The sequence below is a fragment of the Notechis scutatus genome, chromosome 1 (assembly GCF_049901735.1).
Source record: "Notechis scutatus isolate UNSWTSFEM ecotype Mainland chromosome 1, rNotScu1.2, whole genome shotgun sequence".
In the NCBI taxonomy this organism is placed as follows: domain Eukaryota; kingdom Metazoa; phylum Chordata; class Lepidosauria; order Squamata; family Elapidae; genus Notechis; species Notechis scutatus.
This window is the reverse complement of record NC_142009.1, coordinates 155,836,378-155,849,113: the sequence shown is the minus strand read 5'-3', so window position 1 is coordinate 155,849,113 and position 12,736 is coordinate 155,836,378. Positions and strand designations below refer to the sequence as shown.

At 35.1% G+C, this 12,736-nt stretch overlaps 1 protein-coding gene across 2 annotated transcripts in view; it reads right to left on the bottom strand.

The window, feature by feature from the left end:
• The window catches only part of WDPCP (WD repeat containing planar cell polarity effector), a 173,843-nt gene that overhangs the window by 40,637 nt on the left and 120,470 nt on the right, over positions 1–12,736 (bottom strand). For both annotated transcript variants that reach the window (XM_026668428.2, XM_026668429.2), the window contains exon 14: positions 10,687–10,789. In XM_026668428.2, coding sequence (XP_026524213.2) covers positions 10,687–10,789 — 103 coding nt within the window. The remainder of the gene's footprint in view (positions 1–10,686; positions 10,790–12,736) is intronic.

Genomic DNA, 12,736 nt, shown 5'->3' with positions numbered 1-12,736 from the left:
CTGGAAGACCATGTGGCCAGCACACATGCACATTTCAGGAAGCTGATATTCCGGTTTTCAGCACGTGCATGTGCGCCGGCCACATGGTCTTCTGGTTTCTGGCACGCATGCATGTGCGAAGACTAGCTAGCCAGTGCATTTGTATCCGGAAGAATAACAAATGACAGCTGGCGTGCCTGGAGAGATGTCTCTGCGTGCCACTTCTGGCACATGTGCCATAGGTTCACCATCACGGTTGTAGCTGATACATGTGGCTGATCATAATATTGTTTTATACTTTTTTTGGTGCCCTAAAAGAACTTGTATCTTCATGGTTCATTGTTTGTATTAAATAAGTAAACTATATGGATTATTGAAGACCCAATACTGAAATACTGGATTAATACTTTTTCCGTAAAATACAATTCATCTCTTTTCCTGTTCCTCTTTTTTACTGAATATTGCAAGCCGATTCTGTATAACTTGATGATGTTTGTTTCAGGGGTTTATTCCAGTATGCAGAGAACAAATTATACAGATTGATAATAATAGATAATGAATCATTTCAACCAATACAAAGACATAAAGCTGAAAAGATCATCATATATTTAACACTGATTGGAAAGGTTATGTTACAGAAGGGGAAAACAATGTTTATCATTTAAATTTCAGTAAGAACAGGCTAAGAAAACCAGTTGCCTTTGATATACATATATTTATTAGAAGTGTCAATCATTTGCAGTGGAATATATAGATCAAAATAGATAGCATGACATTGGAAAAGCAAACAGAAGTAGTCTCAGTTATTGTGTCATGTCCTTTAATCAAGCAAAAAAAAAAAAAACATAAGCTATTGCTTGGCTTCCACATAAAGCAGTGACTGCAATTCACTGTTTAAAAACTACAAAAAACTACAAAATACCGAAGATAATATTTTTATACAAGTTTAAGGAAAAAAACTGATTAAGGAAGTAAATCTTGGAGTGGCTTTATAAAATATATTTTATAATAGTTCTATGATGTACGTATTATGATGTGGTTATTCTAAGTAACATGGTTATATTTTTATGAATATTTCAACACTGCTGTATTAAATAACACATCATCAGTTGTTGCCACATTATGATGCTTTGATTTCTGAAACAGTTCAATGTCTTTGCATTGAGTAAGCATGGAAATATTGTTAGGTATTTCTGTACAACAATATGAACACAATTGCCTCATCTTTATACAGAATTGCTCTAAATCACCATTTTATGTAGCAAGCAGCAAATATAAATTAAGATAACAATAATAACATTTTATTTATTTCAGATTAACCTATGGCTGGATTCCAGTCCAGCATCTGTTTTCAATTTCTTATGTCCATCATTTTAATATAGTGTTATAGATTGCTCTCTCTTTCTCTACACTCACAAAATTTGTATGTCATAAAAAGATAATTGGTGCAGTTGTACTGAGTCATAAAGTCATGGAAAACAGTATGGCACAATTATCAATATAATTATTTGAGATTAACTTAATGGTATTCAAAACATAAGATGGTAATACTACAATTGTTTACATGATAGTCTACTGTAATTCTATATCATACTAAAGAACAGTTGTTTTGCTAATAATCACTTAATTTGATTGCAAATACATTTTATCATATTAAAATGTGATTAAAAATTTCACAAATGTAACATGACATATTATACATTTTTACTTTATATAGGACACTTATTGTTCCATACATATTACCATAAATTAAACTTTAACTTGAAATTTTTTTTCAAGTGTAATCATTTTCTTAAAATATATATCAAAAGTTCATGTTAGGTATTGTGCCACTAAATAAATTCTGGAAGGACTTTAATAATAATGAAGTTATACCAGTTACAATAGAAAACTTTTCTTACATATGTTACCAAAACGCAAAGCAGACAACAATTAAAGGCAATGTTTCTTTATAAAAAGAGAAAGCTTTGGAATTTCTCTTTGAACTATGCATCATTTATTGGGAATCTTGTCACAACATGAATCCCTTTGGGGTGAACGCAATTGATTTGAAGGTTAAAATAAATTAATCTTGCTGCAACCTAATGCAATTTATTGGAAGCTGGCCTTGGGAAACATACTGACATTTACTACATCGGCTTCAAAATGCAGTAATGTGTTTATGAGTAACTTGTTCATTTTCACAAGTTTTTATTAATTATGACATTTTAAATGACCCAATTAAATTTGTATTAGTTTTGCTAAGAGTTTGATGTTATTATCTCTCCATAGTAATAGCTATAAGTTTCATCACTTTTACATTAACAATATTGAGATGTTTGCTAAGCCAGAATTCCATTCTCCCTCCCTTGCCCACTGCCCCATCTCTTTTCTCCTTTATGCTGACAATGCAGCCATACTGTCTGTAATCCAAGTAGACCTCTGAGGATGCCTTAAAGCTCTAAAAAAATTACTCTAAAACAAAAGTATTGGTATTCTTGAGGAAATGCTTTCAGGCCACAATTAGATGGACAAATTCATTGACTAGTTAAAATCCTTTAAATACCTAGGTACCTATTTTCAGTCTTTTGCCTGCTGGTCTACCCAAACAAAAGAACTTCTAGTGTAAACCAAAACATCCCTTGCTATTGCTAAATTTGCAGACCAATTTGTTAATAATAAGACCCCAGCCCAGTTGAAAATTACAGACCAATCTCTTTATGCTATGTCACCTGTAAAGTCATGGAATCAATTATTAACCAATCCATCATCCTCCACTTAGAGACAAACAACCTACTCTCTAATAAACAATTTGGTTTCAGAAAAAAAACTATCCTGTAATCTGCAACTCTTACACTGCAAAAACATATGAACTACACAACTCGATCAAGGGAAAGCAATAGACATAGACTTCTGTAAAGCCTTTGATTCAGTAGTACATGACAAACTACTACTAAAACTAAAATCTTATGGTATCTCTGGACACCTGCATAACTGGATAGAAGCATTCCTGTCAAACAGGCAACAAATGGTCAAAATTGGGAGCGTCCTATCAAATTCTGTACCTGTCAACAATGGTGTCCCCCAGGGCAGTGTTCTAGGCCCAACTCTCTTCATACTCTACATAAATGACCTCTGTGATCATATTAAAAGCAACTGCGTTCTCTTCACTGATGATGTAAAGCTATTCAACACCACAAACAATACTGCTCTCCTTCAAAAAGACCTCAACTATGTATCAGAATGGTCAAACAAATGACAACTTCAAATCTGAACAAATAAATGCTCCGTCTTACATATTGGCAAAAAAAAACCAAAACAGAAAATGAAATATAAGCTGAACAGTCAAGACCTTGTTGAGGATCCAAACTCTGTTAAGGACCTTGGAGTACTCATCTCTAATGACCTACGTGCTAGAGCCCACTGTAACTACATAGCCAAAAAGGCATTAAGAGTTGTTAACCTAATCCTACATAGCTTTTTCTCTGGTAATATCACACTACTAACTAAAGCAGGGGTCGCCAACCTTTTGGACCTCAGGGGCCACCAAACTCATAATTTTAAATCCCGTGGACCAGGGACCCTGGGAAAATCCCCCAAAAAGTCTGCAGGAAAATTCCCCACCCTGTTTTCCTACCGATCAATCATTCTTTATTTGGGATTGCAGGATACCGTCTCTAGCTCTGTTCTCGGGCGGGCGGGGGAGAGAGGGAGAGGAAGAGAGAGAGAGACAGAGAGACTTTTGGCTTCATGCAAAGAAAGCAACAGAAACAGCAGAAGTCTTTCTTTCTCTCCCCCAAACTCTACCAGAAATGAGTCTTTGCTGGCGCAGCCTCTTGGAGCAGGATGCCTTGCAGGGTCCCAAACACTCATTTCTGGCAGAATTTGGGGGAGAGAAAGAAAGATTTTTGCTGCTTTCCTTGCGTGTAGCCAAAAGCAGAAGAAGAAAGATGCGGAAAGAAGCAGCCCAGTGGCCAGGCCAGGTGCGTGGGGTGAGTGGGGCAAGTTCCCCGCCTCCACCCTTTCCCCCCTCCCCTCACTACCTCATGTTGTTCACAATGCAGGGGACGCAAGCCTTGTGTTCCCGCAGGCCTTGTGGGCAGCAAAGCCTTGTGTTCCCTTCAGCCTGGATTAATTGCTTTGGGGGTGACGTTTCTCTGCGGACCACCAAAATTTTCTCATGGACCACCGGTGGTGCCTGGCCCACTGGTTGGCAACCACTGAACTAGAGCATACAAAACATTTGCTAGAGCAATACTCAAATAAAGCTCATCATTCTGGAACCCGCATTACGTATCTGATATTAACACAGTTGAGAAAGTCCAGAAATATTTCACAAGAAGAGTTCTCCACTCCTCTAATCGTTGCAGAATACCTTATGCCACCAGACTTGAAATTCTAGACCTAGAAAAGCTAGAACTACGCCGCCTTCGGTCTGATCTAAGTATAGTATATAAAATCATACATTACAATGCCTACCTGTCAATGAATACTTCAGTTTCAACCATAACAATACAAGAGCACATAACAGATATAAACTCAAGGTAAACCGCACCAAACTTGATTGCAGGAAATATGACTTCAGCAACAGAGTGGTCAATGTCTGGAATACTCTACCTGACTCAAACCCCAAAAACTTTAACCTTAGACTGTCTACTATTGACCTCACCCCTTTCCTAAGAGGTCTGCATAAGCGCACCAATGTGCCTACTGTCCCTGTCCTATTGTTTCTTTTATTTTTATATATATATATATATATATATATATATATATATATATATATATATATATATATATATATATATATATATATATATATATATATATATATATGTATGTTTTCTTAAGTTTTCGCTGGTACTTCATATGGTGTTGGCTTGGTTGGGTATTTTCCACGTCATTGTAGTTCTTTTAAAGTTGTAGCACGTTTCAGCAGAATCTCATCTGCCATCATCAGGCTTCTGGACCCACAGACGGACACAATACAGAAGCCTGATGATGGCAGATGAGATTCTGCTGAAACGTTGCTACAACTTTAAAAGAACTACAATGACGTGGGAAAATACCCGAACCAAGCCGAACACCATACATATATATATATATATATATATATATATCCATTCCAAGTATTCATAATTATGTTTATACTTATACCTATTATCTTGTAAGCGATTAACAAACAAACAAACAAATAAATAAATAACTATGTCCCAGCAGCTATTAACTATTTATAGCTAAATTTTTGGGTTTGATACTGCTTGGTTCTCAGCTATGTATTTACCAGGAATCTACTAGTTTAGAAGCAATACAATCAAAAATATTGAAAATCTTACTACAAATTCCTTATTCAAATTCTAACGTTCTAACAAAACTGGAATTAGGTTGCATTTCCCTTGGGGACCAATTAAGACTGCCATTTTAGATTCTGGCTGGAGCCAGTCTATTGGAGAATTTTCTTAGTCTGTTTCACCTTTCTAGATAAGTTGTCTCCCACCTAAGAAGACAAATTAATGATTATTATTTTTATTAACACCATTCTTGCTATTATCAGCATATAAATCACCAATCCTTCAGATTTTATCTTTTTGTTGTCTTTAGTAAATACTTAGTAATGTTCATTGTGGATCTACCGTATATCGTAATTGATAATTTTATCTGTTTCTGCAGCACCAAGCCCCTCAAATCTTTAGATATTTCTATTGCAGATAAAAATATGTGTCTTTCCTATTGCAATTATTCTACTGATAGCTCTAAGTAATTGTTATTGGGAAACATTAGTGGAATGCTGCTATTCTATTTATCCTTTGCTCATGAACATTTATTTCTCAGAACAATTAGGCTTTGCTGTGACCCAGCCTGGTTCTAATGTTTTTCATGTATTTCTAATGTTTCTTCTCTATTGTCCAATTCAGCTCTATTGTCCAATTCAGATGGATGAGAACCTGTTCTTTAAAAAATCTAATCGAATAATTTGGAAAAACTCTTTAATTTAATATGACATTATATCTCTAATTTCATTTATGCTTCTGAACTTTCATTTATGCATCTTAGTATTATGTGATAAGTAAAATGTAAATATATTGTTATATTTCATATGCCATAATGTTTTCCCAGGTTTGGATCCAAATAACCACAATTTCCTTTAATCTTTCGAGTCAGTTCTGAGTAAAGAGGGAATGCTTCCAGATAAACACTCAGCAGGTACAACTTTTCAAATCATTTGATAGACAAAAGTATGCCCAATGCATTTGCACAAGGCATTCTATTTTTCATAAATTTCTCCTATTCTTTCGATTAGGCAGAATTAAGTGAATCCACAAATACTGCAGTAACATACAGTAGTTTCTATGGTGAATACACTGTATCAGAAGAAATGTAGTTTTAATAGAATATGATTCTATTGAAATTGGAATTCGATTATTAGATAATTGCAACCATAATTTATCTTGAGGCCAATTGTCAAATATTTCATGTGTTATGAACATGACAAATATTAAAATGGATGTTTCTGTTTTAATTGCCTTTACTGTATTTGGGGCTTTAAACTCTTTTCCAGTTCTCTCTGGTAGTTCTCCAGTACTCCAAAATCTTTGAATGATATGGTTCAGGGGTTCCGAGATCACATCTGCCAGCTTCTTCAGAACTATGCGATGCAATCTATTTGGTCTTGGTGATTTGAACTTGTCTAGAGTGAATAGGTTCTATTATCATTTTCTTGCCTATTTGGACTTGTATTCTTAATCTGTCTTTTATGGTACTGTTTTTGACAGATTTGATTGTTTTTTCCTTTTGTGTAAAGACAGATGATGAATTAAATGAATTAAGCAGTTCTGCTTTCTCCCTGCTACTCTTCATCTTCTTGACATCTTCTCCCCTTAGTGAGAAGATTACTAATCATTTCCTTGTCTTTTTTGTTTCCTTGTCTTTTTTGAGTAGTAAATATAAAATTAATGGCAGGCAGCTATTTATATTGGTCCATGTCTGTAATATATTGGGATGGTAGTAGATTTATCATTTTGCTAAGATCAAGTGATTTTTTAAAATTACAATTTGGTATAGACTTTATTGGGTTGGGGTTAAGTTTTGAAAATCAGTGAGAATTCTAAATGCACATGGATGTATTGGAATAGGACAGCTAATAACAAGAGGACACAGTTATACTAAAAGATAATATCTGTAGTGTAACAGACCTGGAAATAAATTCATTTTTTCAACAAAGTAATGAAAAACAGACCCAGTTCTGTCTATATTAAATAGGAGACATATTCTCCTTTCCTAGATTATTGTGAGGATGAAGATTATCAATTGCATTACATACAAAATTCATGTAAAATTCTATAGCAATAGTCCATAATGTTTGTCTTCACTTTGAATGGAACCTGAGGTGAACAAGGAGTAGGACTTAATACATCCTTAGAACTAAAAGTGCTATTTTGATCTTATAATGCTATAAATACATTCACATGGGATTTCAAACATAAAAAGCCCTTTGAGACCTTGACCTCTTAAAAAGCTTTTATCTAATTAAACTCAACAATATTTATTTGTCCCCAGGCAATAGGCAAAAGATAGCTAGTTTTTGCCTTCAACAAATCTCAAATGAAACAAGCAAATGTTCTATTGATTGAGTTGCCAAACCCACTCTTAATTTTCGCTGGGCAGGAAATATTTGCTCATTAACTTATATATTATATTTGGCAAACAATGTCCTTGTAAGTAGGTCATATATAAGCTCAGGGTTTAATTTTTTTTGCCATATTACAAATAATACTTTAGTGTCTTACTATGGTCTGTTCAAGCTACATATGCCACAGATAACACACAATGGACCTAGAGAACAACACAAGAAATATTTCTGTTTAAGTTTTAAGAGAGGCAAATCACTTATTACAGAATGGGGTACAGATCAAGGATTACTTGATTATGGAGGTGAATGGAATAGCATAGAGAAAACATTAAGAATGAAAGGTTGCTGTTCTGGTGTATATTTTAGTATAGAAACTTGTGCACTGGCAAACAAATGCAAAATGACCAGTGATAATTCTCTGATGTCATAATCAAATGGTCACGTCTAACATTTTTCCCAAACAAATTTGCTGTGATCAAAATAACACATTTATTCTGAGAATGCAATGTTTGCCTCAAATACATTTGTTTTCTTCAATTTTATATAATAAAATCTATACATATAAAAGTGAAATACCACTCACACATCATCACAAAATCTCCAGAACAATAAAGCCTACAAACTTGAAATTTGGCACCTATGTTCCTCTTGGCTTCTAGGTGCTCACTAAGAATGGATTTTTCGAAATGACCATCAGAGCATTAGTATTTCGTATATTATTATTAACATGCTCTGATGCTAAGGAGTTTTACTCCCCCTCCCCACCTGAAACGAAATCTGTTCCAAATGCAAAACATAAGCACACGAGAGGAGTTTCAGTTTCAGAGCAGCAACCAACTTTAGTACAGAACAGTTAAGCTAAGCCATGCCCAGGCTCTTTGCTGTCTCCTTCTTGCTCACACAGCAAATGTTTCAGTTTCCAAACAGCCCTCAACTCTCTCACACGGACAGGACCAGGGGTGGGATTCAATTTTTAAACAACTGGTTCTGTGGGCATGGCTTAGTTGGTGGGTGTGGCTTGGTCGTGTGACTGGGTGGGTGTGGCCAACTCGGCATCACTCATGTCAAGGGGCGCTTTTCCTTACCTGGCCTCTCATGGCAGCGGGGATGTTGCAACGGTCATATGTGTGAAAAATGGTCATAAGTCACTTTTTTCAGTGCCACTGTAACTTTGAATGGTCACTAAATGAACTGTTGTAAGTCAAAGATTACCTGTACAAAAATACAAAATGCTTCTTTGCTTGCAAAAAGCTGCTCTAAATACCAATCATTAGGTTAAAAATACCTGCAAGCTGGAGTTACAAATCAGGCAGGATCCCAGAGCACCTTGAGGAACTAAAATAGTTAAAATGCAGTGATAACTATCAGCAGCCAACTCTTGCTCATAAAATGAAACCCTTTAGCAGAGAAACCCTTTAGCATTTAAGCTCTCCAGAAAGAGCACACCCAGGAGAAGCAATCCTTAGATCCATTTGCACTACTTAAAGATACCAGCTGGTTTCACTCACCTCACAAGATATCCTAAGGAAATCATCCAGATTTAAGGAAAGGTCACATGACCCCCAGAAAGGCAGTAAAAAAAAATCAGCGCCAAGCTTGCATCCTGCCTCTTGGAAGTACATCCCAAAAGGACAGTGCAGATACCACTAAAGCAGTGAAGGAAGACCCCCTCCCCAGATAGAAAAAGAAAACATGAGGCAGGAAAAAATTCAAACACAATACAAATAATTAAATCACAACAGTAGCTGTTGCTTGTTGAAGCTGAATAGGAAAAGTTATCCCATCAACAAACACAGGATTAAACATCAGCAAGTACAGAATTAACTTTCACCAAAAACCAGTTTTAGACCAAAACTCAGAAAGGGTATTTAAACTCACGTTGGAATGTCAATCTTTCTAGCTAGCCAAGAAGCCTTGCTGAATGTCACTCATCTTGGTTCCTTGTCATTAAAAGCTTCTTTCTGACAGCTCTGCTTCATTATTCAATTATTTCTTCAAATTGCTGATTGTCCAGGGAAGTATTTCCTCCCAACAGCAGTGTAAAAATCTTAAAACAACCCTTCCCCTTTAAAAAAGTCAAGCCCCAGAAGCTCCGGAGACAGGAAGTGTAGGTGTACTGGCAAGAATGTAATAAGGGTGGAAAAAACAAAAGGAGATTGCTTTTAACTACCGGTTCTCTGAACTGCTTAGAAAGTTAATAAGGGGTTCTATAGAACCGGTCAGAACCGGTAGAATCCCACCCCTGGACAGGATGCTAGCCAGATGAATACCGATGGATGATGGTAGCCAGAGGCACAATTTTTTCCCCTTGTTTTCCTCCCCAAAGACTAAGCCCAATCACATAGTTTTGTAGCAAAGCACGGGTATAGAGCTAGTATATAATATAAGGTATTTTAATATCTTGCATTTAAAAATTGAGCATTTATACATATTTTCAAAAACAGAAGACTGAAAAACAAAGCAAAATGTGTATTCCTGAAGCCGGGACTTTCTTTATACAGTATTTCTGATATACACAAACTGTACATCTGCTTACCTATTTGTTATAAATTATAAATCTCAAGAATTGGAGATATTTTGGATTTATCAATCTGTACCAAAATATAAATGCATTAAGAACATTGATAATTTTCATAAAATTGTAGATAGGTCCAATCTTGCAAACTATGAACATTTTAAAGAGGTTGATGTATGAACTGATACATATATTTTAGAATAAAATAATCTAAGTAAGAGGATAGTAGATCTAAAATATTAAAGGTAAAGTCTGTAAAAACATTTGAGGATATCCCTTTGAATATAATGTATAATTGTCAATATAAATGTCAAGATCTAGATTTTTGTTTTCAACATTTAATATAATTTGATATTTTTGTTTTATTTTGCCTTTGAGGACTTCTAAAATGCTGCCATTGTCACTTGTATATCTAAAGGCTGTTTCTGTATGCTTTCCTTTCTTCACAACGATGCCAATACTGTTCTTCCAACAAAAAACAATTCCAATTAGCCTATATCCTTATACAAGCATAACATGACAGTGATACAAGAACAAGTATTGATTTAAACAAAAAGCCATTTTTAAAAACAGTGTTCATTCTTACCAACTCCAGTAGTTATTGATTCTGTGTCAATGTTGTTAGCTTTTTTCTTTGCCACTTCAGCTAGTGCCAATTCACCCTTATCTAGTGCAAAGTAATGGATGTCCTTTAGAAATAAAGCAAAATAAAAGATTAATCTAAAATGAATCTTGGGCAGGTAACAAAGAAGAATTTGAAAGGGTCTTTATTCCTTAGATCAGATACAGAGTTGGAAATGATGAGACTATATTTATAATTTTCTTTGTGTTTGGAAATGCAGGTTTATAATCCAACTTGTATTTCTTTACTGGTACTTAGGTAGTAATGAATGAAGCAGTAACCATTAACAGAAAGAATAGAGCCATACAATCCTGTGATACAACTAAACTTATAACAAACAGTTTAGATTTTCTTATTGTAAAAACCAAAGCTTTGGCAAATATCCCAGTATAAAGGAAACATGAAGGAATATAATGAAAGTATATTTTTCCTAACATTTCCTAATGATTTGAGATATCCTAATCAATATTTATAACATTTTTTTTGCCTTTTTATTCCTGAATGTCTCCAATCTGGATTTTTTACGTTGTTTATTTGAGTCTGAAAATTAGAGGCATAAGTAGCTTGGAAATTTTCATTTTATATTCTAAATCAGACCAAATCAGCATTTTACACTCCGCAGGCCACATCTCTCTTTTTGGATGTCTCTATCAGTCCTCTGTGAGGTCAATAAAGGTACACCCTACATGTAATAAAACTGCATCTTCACAACCTTATTGATTTGGCGCACCACAACAGTCTCAGTTTCTCATGTGACACCTTGGGAAAATTGCCCATAAAGTATACCGATCAGAAATCCTTTAGTTTTTTTCAAATTGTAATTGTTAATATGTCAAAAAGGAAATAAATGATTGGTTAATAATCCTTTTAACAATATAAAGTTAAATAAACTTTAGTTTCTGTAAATGCAGGTCTGTCCTGTTTGAGTATAAAGAAATAGGAATACTGTTTAATGATTCCACGTAAAGGGAAATTTTCTGAGCCCTCCCAACAAGCTTCACTTCTGCAGTTGTTCCTTTTCAAGATTGGTTTTAATTTAGATGGCCTTCCTCACCACAATGGAATTTGAGAGAAAATATCTAAAAAAAAAGTTTAGTGAGTAGAAATTAGTGAGTATATTATTCACTTTCTTAAGTGCATTCCTTTTTTCTCTTTTCTGCTGTCTTTTACTATCACATCTAGTTTTGAAATGTAGTCTTTTTGACTACTCTGGTTCCTGTAAAATACTTTGGGTGTATCTGTATTGCTGGACTGTCCTGACATGACTAGGGGCCACCAATTGATTCTGGAGGGTTGGAAAAATATCAAGTACTCACTGCCAGCGCAGCACAAATATGACCTATACCTTTGCATTGGTATGTGAGAAAGAATGGTCAAATAAGAGCATAGCTCACCACGGCATAATGAGCAGAGAAAAAGGCTCAGAAAAGACCTTCCCAAACTTCTCAGACTGTAAAAGGAAATGGGACCTTTTTGGATTTGCTACATTCTATTTATGTAGCCTTACAATAAAATAGAATTAAGTTGTCTGGTCATCTTTCCTGTCTGGTCTACCCGGGAAGGTTGACTTCAATTCTGCAAGCAACAGAAACCAAAAAACCCCTCAGCTTAGTCAATGACTGCCAGCCTGTAGCATCAGAATTGTTGCTACAACTATTGTTAAGAAGATTCAAGCTCAATAACAAAATGTTTATGAGACTTGCCCAAAATGTAGAATATTAGTGACTCAAAACTTGGCAGGAATTTTTTTTAGACTAAGGAACTCTTATTTTTCCCCTTGACCTTTTTCCCCGTTTACACCTTATTTTATCACTTCTCAGTCACTGAAATCCTTCTCTCTCAAGAGACTGAAAAAACAATGAAAGGGTATACCAGTGGCGTTTTATATGTCAGACAAATGTTATAACCGTTATGTCACTCAGATTCCTGCTTTTCAATAGTACCTGAAGCAGAGCTTACGGAACCAAACTGGGAAAATACAGGAGTTTTTGTTTTAAATTGGTTGCTGTACCTG